The 21,177-nt window shown below is 37.8% G+C and overlaps 1 protein-coding gene across 1 annotated transcript; it reads left to right on the top strand.

Moving 5' to 3' along the window:
• The first annotated feature begins 1,627 nt into the window (after nt 1-1,627).
• NEIL3 (nei like DNA glycosylase 3) lies at nt 1,628-20,310 on the top strand. The gene is made up of 10 exons (XM_054383162.1): nt 1,628-1,744; nt 4,915-5,030; nt 9,628-9,762; nt 10,792-11,005; nt 12,117-12,191; nt 14,528-14,694; nt 16,154-16,323; nt 16,734-17,127; nt 19,015-19,189; nt 20,134-20,310. Exons 1-10 carry the CDS (start codon nt 1,628-1,630, stop codon nt 20,308-20,310), a joined length of 1,740 nt encoding a protein of 579 aa, XP_054239137.1.
• Nucleotides 20,311-21,177: the final 867 nt, after the last annotated feature.

The following is a 21,177-nucleotide window of genomic DNA, read 5'->3' as shown; positions in this document are numbered from 1 at the left end:
AACTGCAGTGTTGAAACTGAATGGCAGCAACTGAGATTTCTTGACTCAAGGAATTACTGTTATAAAAGCAGCTAAGATTATTCTACTCGGAATACTGTAAACCACAACCAATTGTATATTTCTGTCTTGACTGTAATACCGTGTCATTAAAAAACTGCATCAGCAATAATTTTGCCCAACAACTGTTTGTCATTCAGCTTCTGTAATTTAGGTACTTTTACCTAAAAAACATCTTCATTTAGAGTTCATCATTGGGTGGTCAGACTGGTACCTCTCACAGTGTTATTACCTCTCTTTCATTTGTTACAATTGTATTCATAAACACTTTTCTCAAAATGAAGAAACACTCAGTTGTTGACCAATCACCACCTAACCCTTCAATAGAAAGTCCACTTCAACAGATAGTTCACACACAGTATTTTGTATGTACCTGGAATTCCACTTCTAGTGGAATAAAAGTGCATGCAAAACATGAGTTACTGTAGAACCTCTAGTTAAATGTCATTGTTTACATGGGTGGAAAAAGGGGTGAAGTTTAAAGAATGGTTAGTACTGCAGCATCTGATAAACCTGCAGAATTAGATATGGAATTGAAAACCCTATCTGCTGTAACACACAGAACAAACCATCTACTGAAAAATATCCAGTTATAAAACCCCTCATCATAAAAAATTACATTTGATAGTCAAGTAACAGAAAACACTGGTGGGTTCTGCTCGCTAGCTAGTGAGCCTTATTATCTCACCAGCATTTGCCTTATTTATTTAGAATGATCACAGCAAAAAATGCAACAAAGAGTAGCACACCCTAACTTTAGTAGGACACCTGAATTCAGAGCTTGATTTCAGCAAATATGCTTATATCTAATTAGGTTACTTTCTTTCAAGGAAAAAAAAAAACAAAAACAAAAACATATTGCTCTTTTAAGAATAAAATGCTTTTTAATTGAACTCAGATAAAATCCAGCATATGGACTGTTTATATAAGAAATTGTATTGACAGATTTTGACCAGTGTGAGCATGCTTCACAAGGTGGGCACGTGAAATAGTGTTTAATGCTCTACCTTCAAATGCAAGTTTCCTCAGTTTTCTTACAGCTAGAGGAGTTTCTTCCACCCATTCTTATTTGAAAATGCAGCAGGAAAAGGATTATTTCCCTTGTGTAAACTTGGGCTTGGGCTGACTGCAAAAACCTATTTAATATTGACTTTTCAAAGGCTGAAATTAACTTCCAGTTGCCCATTAACTAAGTTCTAAAAGAAAATGTACCTGCAAAGGTGTTTGAGACAGTATGTTGAAGTCCGTGATAACTAATTAGGTATCTGAGGACATTAGAAGTTCACACTTACGAACATAATAAATAGGGTATGTTGTGTTCTCCCTGAAGGGTCTCACAGAACAGCAAAAGCTGGCCGGGGCTGGAAAAGATCCAAGAATACCCGTAAGGTTTCTTTCCGTTTCTTTCCCTATCTCTCGGCCTGAACTCCCCTGGAGGCCGTCCGCCTCCATCAACAATCATCCCAACCCCAGAGCAGCGGCCTGGCGCTTACCAGGGCGGAGGCGGGATTGCCCTGGCACGGCAGTACCGCCCCTAAGCGAGCGGCTGATTTGAACAAAACCGGCAGCCATGGTGGAGGGTCCTGGCTGTGCGCTCTACGCGGAGAAGCTGCGGGCGCGGGTGCGACGGGGCCAGGCGGTGCGGAGCGCGCGGGGCAGCGCCCTGCCAGCCGCAGCGAGCAGCGCGGTGAGGAGTCGGGCTAGGGCCGGAGCTCAGCTCAGCTGGGCTGGGCTGAGCTGGGCCGGGCCAGGGGCGAGGAGGCAGCCCTTCTCTGCTCAGAAGCGGGGCCGGGCCGGGCTGGGGGACGCAGTATCTGATATCCTGAGTATGCGCGGCGGTAAATGCCGCCAGGCTGGGGGGAGAGCAAATTAATCTGGGAGCAACCGGGGCGCGGCCCTGTCGAGCCTGAGCTCAGGGGAAGAAGAGACGTGGGCCTCCTGAGGCCTCCCAGCCCGCCCTCGGGATGCGCAGAGGTCCTGCGCTCCGACTGCCGCCCCCTGGCGGTGGGGAGGAGTGTGCCCGTGGCTACTATTTGTTTCTTTTAAATGTTAAAATATTCTTGCGACCAGCGTAATAAAGAAACCATAGCAGATCGGATGTGTGAAGAGCAGACGAAGCTCTTGGGAAATAATGAAGGAAAGCTTCTAGAGTCTCTCTTGTTCTCTCAGGATAAATTTTAAAATGTCATTGAGTTTTCATAGTCTTATAAGTCATTACCAAGTCTGGACAAAACATGATGAGCAAAAGGTACATGTTGGCCTGCCAAAAAGGAAGTTTTAGTTCCATAACTGAAAAAAACAAAAATGAAACCGAAAAAACCACCCAAACCAACAAACAAACAAAACGCACCCCAAAAAACCTACAACAACAAAAACTAGACTAGCTATTTAAATAAATAAGGAATGTGACATCTGCTCTCAGTTTGCACACTATATAATTTCTTGGCTAGCTTTTATCCTTTCTGTTGGCAGCATAAAAAAATTCACCAGTATAAAACTCTGCTGGGGCTGGTGAGACAGATATAAGTTCAAATTAAAATATTTTGAAAAAAAAAAAAAGTTATTTTTCAATCTCAGTTACTTCTTACTTTTGAACAAACCTGAGTGTCTTAAAATAAACCTTGTTTCGTACTGACTAAAATATATTTATTGGAAGGGGTGGACTGCTTACGAGAGAGCAAACTTTTTCTTCCTTCATATTCTGATAATAGGCAAAGTAAATGATGTTGATGTTATGCATTTTAACTTTTTAAAAATTTTCTACTTAACAAAATAGTTTTTTGGTTATTACCTAAATGTGTATTGTTTCAAGGTAATAATACAGTGGGAGATCGCAGAGTAGCTCTGAAATTTCACTAACTAGATGAAGCCATACTCATTTGTCAGAGTTCCTTTCATCCATACTTTCATGGCAATTGAATGTTGTGATTGAAGCACATATCTGTGCCTTGTGTCTGGGGCTCTGATAACAGTAAGTTTCAGCAGGTTCTGGGGACCTTGGAGTACTACTTAGGGGAAACTTGCAAAGCTGAGAAAAATGGGATGGCAGAAATTGAAGTTCAGCATTTTCAAGACTTGCAGATTCCTGCACTTGGAATACAATAATGTCATGCAATGACATAGGCCTGCATGCTGTCAGATGGAAAATGGCTCCACAGAATGGGACCTATACCAGCAGACATCACATCAGAAGTGTGCTGTTCTGAGAAATAGGATCAGCCTCATACTGGGCTGTGCTAGGGACAATGTAGGTGTCAGGCTGAGGAGAGTGATTCTTCCCTCTCATCAGATATTTCAAGGTTACTACTGGATAACTGTGTCCAGTTTTTGACTCCTCAGTAGGAAAAAGACAACATACTAGAGTGAGTCCCCTGGTATTATTAGCAGGCTGAAGCACATGATGCACAAGGAAAAGCTGATAGAAGGGGGGTTTTATTGCTCTCTTCAACTACATAAAAGGGAGGTATGCGGGAGGCAGAGCTAGATTCTCATCAGAGGTACACGGGAAGATGAGAGGTAGCAGATGCAGGCAACAGTAGGAGAAGTTTTGATTAGATATTAGGAAAATCTTTCCAACACAACAGTAGTCAAACCCTGGAACAATGACCCAGGTATCAGCAAGTCTCCTTCTCTGGAGCTACTCTGAAATTGACCAGATGAGGCCCTGGACTGCCCGACTTAAGTCAGTCCTTTGAGCTGGTGTTTGAACCAGATAACCTGCAAATGTCTGTTCTTGCAATTTCAGTGGAGTTTCCTATGCTAAGCAAGAAAAGATTCTTGCTTCAATCTCACAATTATCTTTTTATTGTCGTCTAGTAGTGTTCCACCTGCTTTTCAATATCTTCTGAGATAAGACTTTGAGCTAGCAGGGATATGTCTGTGGTGTCAGTGGAGACTTTTTGGTAATACACAATGCCCCATGTGAAACACTGAAGCATTTTGTTAGCTTGGATAAAAATCCAGTGAGAGGCATTTGGAAAAGACTGTAGGTCTGCAAATGGCAGAACTGACACTCTGACAAGTATTTAATATTCAAATTATACCTGCATAGTGTGCATAAGCCTGAAACTCTTCTTGTGAATACATGACTTGAAGGAAAAGGCATAAAATACCCTTATAAAAAAGAGATACTGTTTTAATTTGGAAAAGAATGAGCAAAGTTATGGTATCATTAGCAATAGCAATTGTCTGTTTCATGGGACAGTAGTTCCATTGATTTTGATAGAGCTGCTTAAGGAGAAAAGGTTTAATATTGTCCAGTTTGGAAAATTAATTAATACAGCAACTTGCTGAATATGTACTGAAGCTATAATCACAGATTTACAGATTGCATTGAGTTGGAAAGTACCCTCAAAGGTCATCTTGTCCGACCCCCTTGCAATGAGCAGGATCACCAACTAGATCAGGCTGCCCAGGGCCTCATCTTGAATGTGTCCAGGGCTGGGGCCTCAACCACAACCCTGGGCAGCCTGTTCCAGTATTTTTCCAATTCCTTATGTTCTTCCTTATGTCTGTTCTAAATCTACCCTGTTCCAGTTTAAAACCATTGCCCCTCATCCTGTCACTGCAAGCCCTTCTAAATAGTCCTTCCCCAGGTATAAGGTCTTCCCAGAGCCTTCTCTCCAGGCTGAACAATCCTGTCTTTCAGCCCTCATTTGGAGCTGCTCCAGCAGGTCCACATCTCTCTTTTCCTGGGGCATCTAGAGCCAGACAGTGTACTCTAGGTGAGGTCTCACCAGAGCAGAGTGACAGAATCACCTCTTTCAACCTTCTGGCCAGGCTGTCTTGACCAAAGCAGGCCAATCAAAGTAGTAAAAATTCTGTTTTAATCTCTCCCTGTGTATTCATTTTCAGCAGACTGCTGCAAGTGAGGGGAGAACCTCTGGTCATGATTTCCTCGTTGGATGTGTTTACAGAGGAGTGGAGACATTGGGAAAGGAACTTTTTATGTATTTTGATCAGAAAGCTTTGAGGTAAGAGGCCAGAAAAAGTGTTCAGACTGTACATATGTGAAGGGAGGGGTCAATTTGTTAATCTAGGCTGCAGAGATTTTAAAATTGGTGTTACAAGAAACTTCTAAGGAGCCTCTCTACTTCTACAATACTGGATGTGCTCACATTTTCAGTTAATTTATCACTTTATTCTTAGTCTAAGATTCCTTGTAAAGCTGTCTGGAAAAGACAGTTAGTTCATGAAAAAACTTTGTTTCAAACACAAAGTTGCATTTTCTAGGGACAAAACCCAGAGAAGTGCATGAAGTTACAGTTACTTAATATCTTCTACCGCAAATTGTACTTGCAATTTCTTTGAGCTTTCCTTAAGAAATGTAGACTGAGGTTCTGTACTTAATTTTTAATGATTCAATTGCTCTGATAATAAACTCGTGAAAAACTTGACAAACACAGGATATTCTGTATGTATACATTTATGCTGCCTTTCTCTATTTGTAAACAATATTAACATCTCCTTGGTTTGGAAGTATGGTTTGAAATTTGGCAGATGAGTTTTTTGGCTGTAACAAGGGTTAACTCTTAACTTTGTAGTGAAATCACATCTAAACAAATGGTAAACCTGCTAAATCATTGATTGTTCATGCTTTGCAGAGCTTGTTAGGTGTTTGTTGACATATTTAGGATTTTGTCATATGCTTTAACCCCTTGGGCACCTTGTACTAGCCACCAAGGTTGCATTTGGAATCTAGTTTACTTTTTCTAGTTCAATATACTTGTGTACTCCAAAGTCAACTAAAAATAGATCTCGTTCTTTATGGTAATTAGCACAGAATACATAAGTAAGGCTGTTATATTTATTAGGTAAGGCTTACACTGAATGTTTTTCTTTTACCTTGCTTGCAACAGAATTCTAATATTTCTGAACCTTTGAAAGAGAAAACAACATCAATTCTACATTCAGTGTGGGCTTTGTCACTGAGTGATCTTGAACAAAGGTGTAAGATTGTAATTTTTGTTAGTTTAGAACTGATAATATCTACAAATGCCTCAATTCTGTGACATAGTATTTTGCCATTGTCACTGCTGTTACAGGAAAGAGATGGAACTGAAAATCCTTGGCTGCAATTATAAGAGTTTACAGTGGTTCCATACTGGATAAATAAAGGCTGTGATATACTAGTAATTACCTGGGATGATATGCAGACTGATCTTTGGTAGCAGGGGCCTGCTGGTTAGCAGATATAGTGCTATATGCTTATTTCTCCTATTGTTAGAGAAGTGCAACTAATCTTAAAAGCACATTCCAGTCTTTACATGACAATCATACAAGTATGTATTTAAAGGTATCCATATTAGTTAAGGATAGGCTTATGGTCCTAATCAGTTTCTCTTCTTTATATTGTGCTTTATTTAATTGAACCACAGAAGAAAAAGCATTTTTTAAAAAGAGAAAGATAAGTCAGTTATAAAGGAAGATTAGAAAAAAGTCAGAAAAGGTAAGAAATACAGATGTTAGCCTTTTCAAAATGACTGTTACATCTATTACATTATCAGAAGAAGCTATTACTAAGGGATGTGAGTAAGTATCTTGCAAAATTTCTCTTCAGAAAGAAAACGTGGCCAAGTTCTAGTATGGAAAATGCAATCCTTTCTACCCTGAAAGATCTTAAATAATTCTTAAGCTTTCTAGCCAATGCAATAACTTACTGTACTTAATGAAAATAACTTTCATTTATCATTTGAAAATCTGAAAAGTTTCATCAATTCATCAGTTGTTATAACTTTAGACACTGTATTTAAGAAATCTCTTATGTCAGTTATTGGACTGGAAATGTAGAAGTTATGTACAGGAAAAGCCTCCTCTACACAGAAGGCTGAAGTTACTTATCTGATAATGAAGATATTCATGCTCTTGTTTTAAAAATGTACATCTTAAAGATGTTGAGGAGGAGTACAGGACGGCTTCAGAAAATGCATCTTGTAACAGTCTAAGGATTAATATTGTAAGAGTAAATAAGGAATATGCTTTCAGAGGATGTATTTTTTCTTTATTGAAGTTAACTTTTAGATATAGGACATTTTTGTCATGAGGAGTGTTATCAATATGTGGATTCTTTACGTAGTTTCTTGACATAACAAAACCAGCTTTTATCGTGTGCTAAGATTACCAGTAAAAAGCTGGTAGTCATGCTGGAATAATATTAGTCAGAGAAGTCTTGTGAAAGACTAGGGCATGAAGGGTAATTAACTGATTTTATGCTCCTGGATTTTCTCAAGTAGGGAATGACTGCCTGGTGGGAGAAGATAACCTGGCCATGAAATTGTTTTATACAGTTAGGCTACTGGTTGCCTGAATTGCAAATGAGGAGGATGTTTCTGAAGTGTTGCCATGTTGTGGACAGCAATTAGCAAATGAAGTTCAGTGTATCTGCAATCCATGGTGGGCATGCTTTTTGATGTCCAGTTAAACAAGGGCATTAAAGCCACTGAAGAAAGTTGAGAATTTTAGAAAAATCTGGGGTTTGGTGTAGGGTTTTTTCCCCATAAATTTGAATTCAAAGTCATTTAGTAATCAAAGAAAGATGAAAAAATCCTGATACTTGTGAGTTGTGCAGGAGAGACTTGTGTGGACTGCATGTTTTGCCATAGAAATGATACAACTATGTGAAAGGAGTTGACCAGATTTTAGTTTCTGTGGTGTGCTATTCATTTAAATGTGAAGTGATAAATGGTTTGGAAAAGTTTCTGGAAAATGATAATGTTTCTGCATAACTGAAAACAGACAAAAATATTCTTAGGAAAAAGATAATTGTTGGCTCCAAATCCCTTAAAGGAAAGACATCTACTCTATTGAGTGGGTATTATCTCTTGGCCCTTAGAACTTGATCATACAAATCGTCTGGGATTTATACTTCCATACAATAGTTTGAGAGTGCTGCTATTTTTATTTTTATGGGGAAAAATTGAATAAAAGCAGATCCTTACAATATTGTGCAGCACTAAATACTTCAAACTCCTCACCTTTTTACTTTTAAACAACAAAAAGTCATCAATCTCCTTACTACTAGCTATCATTGAACAACAGGTCCTAGATTTAATGTGGCTTTTCTATTTTAATTAAAATGAGAAGATATCTGTTTTGCCCTATTTGAGGACATCAAAGATAATGAAACACTGGAGTGAAATGCATAGCCGTGACTGAATTATTTTTTCTAGTCATGAACTGATGAATCATTAAGTTAGATAAGAGTTGTGCTTCTTAATGCTCCTTTTAAATGGGAGCTTAGTAAATGAAGCCATCAGTTGCTATTTCTTTAAAAATAACTTTCTGGAAGCATTTAGTGCATTACTAATTGGCAGCAAGATGCAAGAGTTTAGTTTAAAAGGAAATTTGACTAGTTAAGCCTTTGCAGTTCTGTTCATGGTGCTTGAGAACTGGAAATAGAGATTGGACATCAAAGTGGCTAAATTAACTGTGTCACCTGAAGTGACTTTTAAGAAGAGAGTTTTGGAAAGACAGAGTTTTTAAAAAGTGAAAACAATGAGTAAATCCTATGAGAAGGTCACATTAAGCATAGTCTTAATGCCAGCTCCTTATGAAATGTTGTCATAATCTATCTGTAAATGTTTAAAGTGCCTATCCTTCCTGAAATGTAACAGAAGGGATGAAATAAAATACATAAATGATGTAGTGTTTCTTTGGTCATTTGTGTAGTTTAAATATTTTTGCAGCTACAAAATAATCTAGCTTTTATAATATACAATGTATAGAAGTAGGATAGTCCCTGTGTCTTATGTGGGATTTTTTTTTTTTTGGTTGGTTGGTTGTGTTTGTTTTGTTTTGTTTTTATTTAGGACTTGAATGTGCTAGGTGAATTCATAATAAATAAAACGTATGAGACCATAGTCAAATGTGTCCTTTGCTCAAGTATACTTGCTCCCAGTAGGATATATTATAAAATGTAAGACCTCTTAAAGCATTAGTAATCTGTAAAAGGAATTCTTGGAAGAGTCTGTTCTACTCCTTTACCATTTGTGCATTTTTCAGTTTATTTCTTTTATTAATTTTTAATTGACTTAGAGGTTTTGCCTTGGTCATAGGCAAAGAAAATCAGAAAACAACATATGGGAGATGTTAATTGCTTTGTTCATGGCATTGCTGGAAGTAGCTTTGATATGATAACAATTTTGGCAATATGGGGATTGAAATCTTTAGTTTCATACCAGGTGAATTCTACCTGATTTAACAGAAAATTGTCTGGTAAAGTAGCCTCATTTCTTTCAGCCTCCCTGAGGAGATAAGGACCTATGCTGGAAGACCAACAAGTCAAGTGAGAAAAATTCTCAGTGTGATACATCAAAAAAATGTTACTTAATGATCAGATTTGGCTTTTGTGTAATGAATTATGAAGGCCACAGGAAAACTGCTGTTTTGAAATGATTTTCACTGGAGGAGGGTTCTTTGGGAGATGAGCTTACCCATCAAAGCAGGTAGTTTGTTGCCATGTTACTGTTAATTACTGTTAGTTTATGTGCCTGTGAAATGACTTCACAACATCAAAAAATAGCCTAGTTGGAAACTTTGTTGAAATACTCATAAGAACTCTTTTTCTCTGAGGATTCACTTTGGTATGAATGGTTCCATGCGCATTAATCCTGATGGAAACAAAGACAGAAATGGAGCACTACCAGTTTTGGAGATACAGCTTACCCAGGACACTGTCTGTTTTTTCGAGGTGACAGCAGAGTATAGGTAAAGCAGAAACTAACCAAATTAAACACAGCATGGTTTATTTCTTTATATAACATCTTAAGAGCATAGTGAAAACTCACACACAAGCTAAGTGCATGGATACAAAGAAACAAAACAAAACTTTCTAAAGGTATCACATTTATTGGTATGGAAATTTAATTTTGTTACTTTTGTGTCAGAGTTTTCATACAGTTAAAGTAGTTCCATGCCACAGACTTAGTGCAAACACTGGGAATGGAAGTTGGATTTGATTCTGTTCTTAGTCTTGGATGCTGAAGCCCATTGCCTCTTAATTTCCATGCTAGTCTCACTTCCCTAAGAAAGTAAGGACCTGTGATGGTTAGTGGTTTCATATAGTTACAATCTCAAGGTTCTGGCTTTATTTAGTTTTGTTTTTGTTTTTTTTTTTCCAAGCAAATTGGTATAATTGTTCTAATTTATGTTAAGTGGATGATTTTGACCATCAGCATTGTACTCACTCCTAATAATAATTACATAGTAATCATTATTTTAAAACACTTGAGGCTTGGGTGAAAAGGAGCATGTAAATTCAAGTAACAAATATATGCATATTTAACATTACAAAACATAAAAGCTTATGTAAACCTGAGACTTCTCATGCTGTTACATTTTCAAATGATTCTGCTTAAACTAATAAAATCAAGGTTTAAAAAAATGTATCTTTGATTGTGGTACCTACTGGACCACGTGTCCATACAATTAGCTATGTTTGATGGCCCAAACCTGTGGGTTTTGCATGTTGAGAGTAGTTCCAAAGCAAGGACCTGGCAATTATTTTTCAAACTAATATGAACAAAATGAAGGTGATTTCTTGTATCTTGGACAAGATGTGTGTTCCATGCATGTATCATTGACCTGTTTTTGGGAGGGATGGTTAATGTAATTTCCATGATTACCTTTACCTGCATATAACATTCTGTTGTTAGACTTTCATGTGTTGTTTTTAAAATTATACTGCTATGTTAGCATATAATTAAAAATAAATCTTCATCTATTTTTCTCTTCCAGAAATGCAGCTGAGAGTGAGCAGAAAGTAAGAATGATGGAAAGCTTGGATGTTTGTTCTCCAAAGTTTAGCTTCCCAAGAGCAGAAACTGAGATTAAACAGCAGAAAACCCGTATGCTGTGTGATGTGTTACTGGATCAAGCAATATTACCTGGAGTGGGAAATATCATAAAAAATGAAGCACTTTTTGACAGTGGTCTTTGTCCAGCTGTTAAGGTGGGTGACACCAAAATATTAACATAGCTACATATTTATATAATAGTTTTTCATCTTCTTTATTTTATAATCTGTCATTTCTTGAAGTATTCTAAGACACCAATGTTTTATCATTATAGCTAATAATATAACTCTTTGCCATAGCAGTAGTTGCTGCTACTCCTGCCTCACAGAGTGAAGAAAGTGGGATTGTCTTCTCTTTTACAACTTTATCTGGCATTGTTTTGTACTACCACTAAGTTGTCAGCTTTTATAGGACATATATAAAAGACAGTGAAGAGTGCTCAGTTTTTCTTTGTTCAATTACTACCCAAAATAGCCTGTGTGGTAGAGCTGATTATTTTTGCAGCTGCTTCAATTCCTGTCCTGCTATTTGGCATCATTTGTTTTTCTAGTGTAGTTTACCATACTGTTTTTTTGGTTAAGATCCTCAACCATGCATCTCCATACTGTGGCTGAAAAGAAGTCTGATGTTTGCAAAAGAGATTACATAGAATGTAGCAGAAAGCAATAGAAGATCATAACTGAACAGTTGGGGTTTTTAAGCATAGTATTTCTGAAAGTTTTTCATAGGATCAGTCTGGATGTTAATTGTATCTGCAGTGTCAGGTGGCAGAGGGTGGAAAAATGTGACTTAACATTTTGAGTTCTTAACAAAAATGTATTTGGGTTAATAAATCTCTCTAATCGTGGTGCCTTCAGCTCGAGTATTCTTCCTGAAGATCTTTCATAGGAAAGAGCCTCTGATGGTGAATGAGTTTTATCACAGTCCATGAGGAAATTAAAAGGGAATTAATGAGTTGTTAGCTACACGTGATTCCTGTGATCAGGAACTCTTAGGTCAATGTAGAAGACGACAACTGAAGTTTTTACCTCATGTCTTGCACTGATGAGGCAAAGTACATTGGTATTCACACAGTGAGGCTGTGTAGTGTAAAATGTGAAATTATACTGGTTTATTGAGATATGTATAATGTGAACAGGAAACAAAGTGATTCCTTATCAGTTGAAGGTGTTCCAAATGCCCTTTCACTACAGGCCTTTCTGTTGTTGTGCCTCAGCATTGTAGTATTCTAAAATATTCTAAAAAGCATTCTTGTCTTATTTACAGGTTTGCCAGCTGTCAGATGAGCATATACGTCACTTGGTGAAAATGACACGTGATTTTACCCTGCTTTTTTATAAGGTATTGGCACATGTTGTGGAGAAACCACATACAGCATATTAGCTGTATCTGATCATCTAGTGCAAACAGTAAAAAGAGACAACAGGATGAGTATCTCCATGAACAGGAATGTTGGTTTGTGTGTTCTTTGTTGATTGTGAATTGTTGAATGAAAGACATGTGGGGGAATCTAGACTGTGAGAATGTGTGCAGCTTGGCCCAGTTGCAGCGGGACAGCTTGACAGATGCTGCCTGAGGGCCAGAAGAGTTTTGCTGTGTGTGCACTGTAATATCACTCTGAACATGTCAGAACTGATGTAAGTTAAGCACACTCATATGTATGATAACATAAAGGTCACTCTTCAAACTGGGAGCTAGAGATTGCCCCAGGGAAGTATGAAGGTAATTCATGTGGCTTCCTTTATGAAACTTGAAATACCAAGTATATTTATTTGAAACTTCTTGTTTCATTTAGAAAAAAGTTGTTACTTTTTTGGTTGATAACAAGGAATACATTCCAGCTTCTCCCTACTGCCACTATGTCAGGAGGATTTCATTTCTTCCTCTGTAAACTCTGTAATTCCTGGTTGCTCTCTAACTCTCCAAAACAGAAAAAAGAGAATTTGACCTAATTCTTGTATGTTTTTCTTCGTAAAGCTACATGCAGAGAAACAAACAGCAGCAATGAAATTCTTGTCTGTTTCTTTTGGTATTCCTGTAACGCAAGAACTAGTGCTGCTAAAAAGTCTCTTCTTGATAGGCTGGGAGAAGGAAACCTAACTTTCCTTTATGTTTTTCAGTCATAAAGGCCAGACGTAATTTGTTTAACTATCTGCTTTCCCCCAACCCACTGAAGAGTAGTTGGCTAGGGAAATCTTTTCATTCTCCAAACTTCATAGTCAGGTCTAGCAGTAAAGAGATAGCATTTAGTTCTGCAACAACTAGAATACTAGGAGACTTAAACATGTCCCTGGCTTTTAGACTGACAATAAACAAGTTAAACTTTCTGTAGCTCAGTTTAGCTATTTTCAAAACTCTTGTAATCTATACTTAGCAAATATTCACCTTTTAAGGGCTTTTAAAGGAGAGCAAGCCCTCCCCCCACCTTGTTTCTTTAAGGTAAAAACATAATGAAAACTATTAAGAAACTAACTGTAAAGCTTGAGGAGAAAACAAACTGCTTGTGAATATTCCAGCAGATATACATTAGTAAGTCTTTCTGATGGAATTACTAGGTTGTACTGGCAAAAGTATTCTCATTCAGTGAGGCTGATGAATAAGAGCACAGCAAAAGCAAATACGCTGTGCTCAAAGACACCTGTATTCTGGTAGTACTCCAAGAGCCTTCATGCATTATTGAGCTAGAGCTATTGAACCCTGCCAGAAATGGGCTAGTATTGCTGGGCCAGCTGTGATGTTGTTTGAACTGTGCCCAAGCAACTGTGATTTTACTGCTGAAACCTGTGGCTCTGCAGAGTTGGCTGCATCTCTGTGGGGCTTTTCTTGTTTGTTTTTTCGCCAGTTCTAGCTGGTGTGTGTCTATACTGACTCTGTGTGAATTGTCTTGTGAAATGTGCCTGCTTGTCAGCCCTCTGGAGGCTTTTTAGGTGAGCGTGCCCTTTGGGCTTTTACTGTACTTAATTTGATTTCCTGCTAGGATCTGGGGAGCTCACCATGTGGTTTTTCATGAGCCAACTTGTCTGGCATGGCCAGTGCTGAGATGAAGCTGAGCAGCTTTACTGGGTGCTATCTGACTCCTGCAGAATCTGGAATATTTCAGTATTGCTTAGTTCTTTAGATTTTGGGACGGTTGATTAACTGAGATCAGGTCTAAGCTCTCTCTGTGCTGTGGTTTTGGTTCTTTTTAGAGGGGAAGGAAGATGGTTTTGGTTTTGTGGTTTATGTTTGGTTTATTTTTGTTTTCTGTGCTGCATTGATTTCAGCTTATTAGTTCTTTAAGAACACTCCAGCAGGTGCCAGGTCAAAGATTACTGGTGCTGAATTGGAGCTAAGTGGTCCAATTGAGCTCAGATAGTCCCTAGCATGTATTTGCCTGCACCATGCCAGTGTATTGTGGTTTTGTTTTTTTTTTAGGTTGTCTTTCTTGTATTCCATTATGTGGAGAATTCTAGACACTGTTATATCCGATTCAAAATAAATTATTTTCATTAAAGAATTTAAAAAACAGATGGTAGCCCATATGAATGTGTCATAAGTTATGTAGTCATTGATCTGTCAGTTTATGTGATCTTTTCCTCCCTTTTTTTCTTTAATATTAGCTTCAGTTGAATTGTAGAAGGACTGGCATAAAATTTATAAGTATCTCTGATCTGAGTTCCAAACATGTTCTGTTTTAGTGCTGCAAAACTGGGTCTCCGCTCTACAAACACTACAAAGTCTACAAGCGCTCAGCCTGTGCTCAGTGCAGTGGGAAGATCACTGTGTGCCGTTTAGGAGAGAACAACAGGATGACTTACTTCTGCCCTCGATGCCAAAAGGCAGATCCCCAGCTTATCAAAATGAGGTATGGTGGGACTTTGTAACACTTGGGAGCATCAAACTTCTTAAGCACCTCAAAGTGCTGTTTTACAGTAAGAGGATGTCACTTCTCAAAAAGAATGGATCCTCAAGCATTTTATATTTAAATTCACTTGACTGTGAAAGAAAAATGTTTTGCTCATTAGTATTTAGAAATGATTAAAAACCTTTTCTTTCATACTATTCCTTTCAAAGGTCCTGTCTGCTAATGAAATAGCCATTACACTAATCAAATGGTAGGCATTACAGAACAATTCAGAGTATGCAGAATTGTTCCCTGCTTCATGAAAAATTTCACTTTGTTCTTGGTGTTATGAATACAGTAGGCTCAGATGTTTGCTCATAACTGAGCTGCACTGCATAAGGAAGGTAGGAATCAGCACCTCTTCATAGGATAGTCCCTTCAGTTCTGGAATATTTAAATGGCTGTGCATCTATGTGATTTTGTTCTGGCTGTACAGTTATACTTTCAATAAATTCAGAGTAGAGTGAATACTATAGGGCTTAGAACTCTTGGACATTTTTTTTCCCTTCCTCCTTAGTGGATTTGGAAAGCTTTTACTACAGACACTTCCAGTTCCATGTGAATTGTGCTACCACCAGCTTCCTGTTTATCTTAGGAAACCATAAAATGCACTTGATATCACAAAGGATCAAAAGGTAAACATTCCAAAAGCACCTTATTCAACAGTTTTCACATACAGCATTTGCATTATTAATTGAAGTGCTTAAGTTCTTAGAATGAAAACAAAAAAAAAAAAAAGCCCAAAAAGTGCATAATTCCACAAAGGCTACGAGGAAAAATGCTTGATGACTTACCAACTGTAGTTCTTAAAAAATTTATGTACATATCTTACTGACTGGGTAAATTCATGTTACATTTAACATGCTAACAATGTTCAGTCAGATACTACGATAAAATTAGTCTTTGGTAACATGTATTGATGATAAAATAGTAGCTATGATTCTAAACCAGCACATTAACATAGGAGATATTATAATTTACAGGAAAATGAATAAAATTAAGTCTATAGAAGTGTCTGGAGTATAGCTTTTGCTCCTCAGTCAGAGCCAGGACATTCCTGAATTTCTGCTGATGAGGAGATCAAAACCACCAGTTAAAAAAAAAGAAAAGAGAGGGGAGGGGGTAAATGGTAGGGAGTTTGAGAGAGGCTGGGGCATTGTGCTAGAGAGCATATCAGTTATTTCTAATTATCTGTCCATTTTTGTGTAAATGTTTTTATTTGCATTACTTCTGCAGCATTGGGAAAGATTTGCCCTTGAGGTAAAAAAAAACCTCAAACTGTAACATGTAGTCCTAGCTATGACAGGCAGGCACAACATTGTGCACTACCTGTTCTTTAGCCCTGTGCCTCCCTGCACATAGTGGTGTAATTTGTAGAAGAAACATCACAAAGGACTAACCTCATTCTTTTATTTCACAGCAAACTGCCAAGTAGAAATAGCCTAATTGGCTGGGCTTATGGCAGGGGGTCATGCTCTAATGAACATGTAGCAAAGAAATCTGAAGAGGAGTGGACGTGTATGCGCTGTACCCTAATAAACAAACCTTCTGCTGAAATTTGTGATGCCTGTTTGACTTCGAAGCCTGAAGGTATTGAGTGGTTGTCTGGAATCTCTACTGGGAAAGGGAGGAGGATTGTAGTTTTGTTGCAGTTTTTAGAACTGTACAAGTGTCTCATTGTGAATCATATTTATATAACTTTAGTTAATTTAATGTCAGATTTCTGGGGAAATCTTGCATGGAAACTGTCTTATCTTCTAGCTTTGTGTGCAGGTGGGATTCTGTAGACAAGCTTTTGCAGTGACCTTTGGTTTTACTGGGGAAAGGGAGGAGTCAAAATGCCATTCTTTCAGCTCCCCTTAAAATCATTAGAAGCTTGCAGCATATGTCTGATGGAGAAATCACTAGGGGGCAAAAAGAGTAATTATCATGGATGATCAGGATCATTGTGGGTGATTGTGGGACTTGAACATTATAACCAATAACTTATCTTTCCTTAGTTCCAAAGACAGAAGATTCTGCAGCCTTTAACTCAAACTTAATGAAGTACCCTTGTAATGAATTTGGAAAACCAAGCACAGAAATAAAGATCAATAGGAAAGCTGCATTTGGAACTACAACCCTTGTCTTAACAGACCTTGGTAACAAAGCTGTTTTGAGAAATGATACCCAAATATCTGATGGACATTCTCCATGTGGTGCTCCAAAAAGCAGTTTTAATCAAATGCAAAACAATGTCTACCAGTCGGGGGAAAGTGTAGACAAGGATTGTTCAACACACATTACTGCTATGGCTTCGTCCTCCTGTCAGCAACCTCTCTCTTTCAAACACATACAAAAGAAACAGAAAGTTGATCATGTACCCTCAGTTCACCAATATAATATAGCAACCAGGTATGTATTCTAAAATGTAACCAAGTCTTTTTATAATCTCATAAACCAGCTTTATCCCTGAAATTTAATGGAATACTGAGCTGTTGGTTTCACACACTGTTGTCTTTGGATTTCTGCCAGAGGTAACTTATTCTCTGGTAACTAAAATTACACTCACATTTCAAAAGCACTGAATAGCCTAGGGTGTCACTGGAAAAATCCTGATTATGGCATCTGGCCAGTACTACTATTAACTAAACAGCTGTTCATAGTTCAGCTGTTTCCATGGAATATGACAGTATAGCTCTAATAAGTCCACAAGCTCAACCTAAGGAGTTGGCTGGTCTTAGCACTGTAGATACAATGTCCTTAGAGAGGTCTTTGAAGTCATTGTGAAAGATGACAAAAGGAAGGTAACTGAATAATCTAAAGTTGTCACCCAGCAGTTTTCAACATTATTCCAGGATACAAAGCTCTACAAAGGTACCTTGATGAACCTCCCATGACTATTTCATTTTAACCTTCCTCCCTACCCTATATGTAACTACTTCAACACACTACTCATCTTGAATTTTTATTTACACAGTCCTTTTCAGACACATCCATTCCCTACCTGAGAGAAATGTGAGAACCTTTTAAGAGCTGTCTAGGAAAAGTTGGGCAGGCCTACACAACAGTAATGGGAGTGTGAGGCAGATATCAGTCAAAGGTAAATTATGTAGGAGAAATATGACATATTAATGATATGCCACAAAATTCTTGGTCATGCGTCTATTCTGAAATACAGAACAGTATACACCAGTTCTGAAACAAGATTTCACTGGCTAGCCAAGGTTAGGCTTTCTTCTTACTGTCTCAGTAGAGGCCTATAGAGACCAGAGGACATAGACAGGATAATTAAGAATTTCAGCAGTGCAAAGAAGAAACGAGACAGTATCAGTCATAACAGGTAGTTATAGCAAGTCATCAACTTAAACATTTGTTTTTTTAAAAAAACCCTGAAACCTAAACCCAACAAAACCCAAAACCAAATGCTTCATGACAAAAAAACAGCAAAAAAAAATTTTTTTCTTTTAAAGAGGTGTTGAAAGAAAATGCTGATGTCTGCAGGACTACAATATTCCAGATATAAGAGAGCATAAAATTCCTAAGCTGATAACAAGAATGAATATTTTCTTTATTTTCAATGAGGTTGCATCACTGCTTTTCTGCTTTTTAAATATATTGGAAAGATATATTTTTAAATATATTGGAAAGATTGGAGTATCAATCTCTTTCATGTTACTGTTTTTAAGCAGAGCCCTTGTTTATTGCATTCAGGCAATCTCTGACTCATGAGGAAGAAACTTTATCCTAGTCAGAGAACACTGTTCCACCTCCTCATCAGGATCACTTTGTGTCTGAATACTGTGATACTGTGTGATACTGTGATGCTGTGAACGTGACATGGAACATTACTGTGACTTTTTAGTAAAGTGACTTTTCAGTCTTTTCTGTGAAGCATAGATTCAAATAGATTCAACCTGGAGTTATTAGTTGGTCTTTTTGCCACTGGGAGAGTAGAATACTCTTAGAAGATGCTGAAATTCAGGGCGGGCAGTTTAATAGCAATGGTAATATTTTATTTCGTTTTGTGGATTGACTACTTTGAAATAATTTAAGATGTAGACTACTGCTGGGAAAATGGTATAATACTTGCAAGAAAAGCACACACTCTTGTCTATGTACTACTAATAGTCATTCAGCCTTAAAGGCACAGCAGGGTGCATTACAAAATAAGTTCTCTTACTGTCATTGTGTGTACAATGGGTGAGCCGTTGTAATGGTAAGAGAGAGTTCTTTGGCTGCTGTGGTGTTCGTAATCCCTTTAACATTACACAGGAGTAATTTTGTAACCTGTCATTGCAGCACACCTCAAGCTAAGGTGACAGGTGATCTTCGTATGTTGAACAGGGGCCATCCCTGCTGCAGCAAACACAAACGCCTCTGCAGCCTCAGAGTTGTGAGAAAGGATGGAGAGAACAAGGGCAGGCAGTTTTATACCTGTCCTCTACCCAGAGAAACTCGATGTGACTACTTCCAAGTATGTATAAGGCTTCAGGGCTAACTTTCTAATAATTTCTTTTTCTTGCAGCTTCCTTGCCCCAGTAATCTATAACTGTGGACAGATATAATCCATTTAAAGTTTGCATACTGGACTGAAACGATGAGCAGAATAGTAGTTATAAACCTGCAGTTTTAGTTACTTTTACTGCTGAGAAGGCACCTGCGTATGCTGATGCTCTTCATCTGTTTCTGTGTGGTGTAAAACATGCATAGCAGAAATATTAGTTTGAAGGGACTTGTCCCAGAAAGCTGGTGAGGGACTTTTTAGGGTAGTGATAGGACTAGGGGGAATGGATCCAAGCTAGAAAAGGGCAGATTTAGATTAGAGATTAGGAAGAAGTCCTTCATGATGACATGGTGAGACAATGGAACAGGTTGCCCAAAGCGGTGATGGAAGCCCCATCCCTGGAATTTAAGGCCAGGCTGGATGTGGCTCTGGGCAACCTGATCTAGTGGAAAGTGTCTCTGCCCATGGCAGGGGGGTTGGAATTAGATGAGGTCCCTTCCAGCCCTGACAATTTTTTGATTCTGTTACTCTGTAATCTGTCTGGGCTCACTGCTAACCTGACCTTCCTAGGCAACTCATGGCTCTTGCTCCTAACTATGAATGTATGTAACTGAGGAGGATTTGACTCTCTTACCTGCTACCAGGTAGTCAACAGATAAACTCAAGACCAAATTATTATAATGCCTTCATTTGAAAAAATCTATGTTAACATGAATTAAAGTTAGTCAGTTTAAGTGTGCAGTCGCAATTAAAGAAAAATCTAAAAGCAGTAATCACAAAAGAGATAAAATTATCTTAACTACTAGGAATAGTTTCTTCCTCTGTAGATCTGTCTCTATTATTAATGTTAAAATAAGGAATTCATAACTATCACATATACTAAAATTGTGCCTAAAACTCGTTTCTTTTGGCAGTGGGCTGACCTGAATTTTCCATTTTGTAACCATAGCAAACGATGTGTTATGAAGACTGTGTTGAAGATTGGTCCCAATAATGGAAAGAATTTTTTTGTTTGTCCACTTGAGAAGGAGAAACAGTGTGGCTTTTTCAAGTGGGCAGAAAATGGGCCAGCTATGCAGGTTATTCCTTGATGCTGATATTCTATTATCTGCTCTTCAGAATGTCTTAAGCACACAAATTTATTAGTCACCCTCTCACTTGGTTTGGTCTTTTTACCTGTTCACAGGCTAATTACTAAAATAGCTCCAACAGAACTGCAGATTTGGAAAGACTAATTTTACGTAGTCCTATACACATTAAACACTGCTTTGGCACTGCATAGTATTTTGAAATAAACATCTAGTTTGCAATATATTGTGACATACTGTTATATTTGTAATTAAAAAACTGTTTCTTTTTCATATGAACGACACTGACGTTTGACACCACCGTGTACTTCCAAGCCTATGTGATTTTTAGAATGAATAAAAAGTCTAAATTAGGATTTTAAGTTGGTAGACTTTCATAAATGTAAACATGTATTTAATAAAAGCAAAGAGTCAATATAGTTGCACAATATGGATTAACTTTATTTTTAATCCATTGCTATATCAATCCATGAAGCACATGAAAAAATTCAAGCACTTGAACTTTGTTACTTAAAACTCCAGAAGGCTGATAAAGCCTACCTTGCATATATCAAATTAGATGTATCTTTTGTAAAGTCTCTTCAAAATTACACAGTATGCAGGCCTGACAGCTTTGATGGTAATAAATACTGTGAAAGGACATTCCGGGATAGCTGAGTGTAGCTTGATTAATAGCGTTATTTTGTCAAAAATACTAGTCATTGTGTTAATTGCAAGGTTTCAGGTGACAATCAGCTAGCAGGCTCTGCTGATTGAGATGAATCTTTTAATGATAGCTTAGGTGATTATATTCGATCTATATTTACAGATTTCTTAGGCTGCTTGATTGAGGAAATTGCTGATGGAAAACTTGTAACTGAGGCTGGGATT

This window comes from Indicator indicator, chromosome 8 (genome assembly GCF_027791375.1).
Source record: "Indicator indicator isolate 239-I01 chromosome 8, UM_Iind_1.1, whole genome shotgun sequence".
Taxonomy (NCBI): domain Eukaryota; kingdom Metazoa; phylum Chordata; class Aves; order Piciformes; family Indicatoridae; genus Indicator; species Indicator indicator.
This window is presented reverse-complemented; position numbering and strand designations above follow the sequence as displayed.

What these genes read in the sequence shown, in the direction of transcription:
- NEIL3 (XM_054383162.1), top strand. Translation starts at nt 1,628, where the DNA reads ATGGTGGAGGGTCCTGGCTGTGCGCTCTACGCGGAGAAGCTGCGGGCG. An exon ending in GAGGTGACAGCAGAGTATAG is followed by an intron (nt 9,763 to 10,791) that starts GTAAAGCAGAAA and finishes TTTCTCTTCCAG; the next exon opens with AAATGCAGCTGAGAGTGAGC. An exon ending in TTTGACTTCGAAGCCTGAAG is followed by an intron (nt 16,324 to 16,733) that starts GTATTGAGTGGT and finishes ATCTTTCCTTAG; the next exon opens with TTCCAAAGACAGAAGATTCT.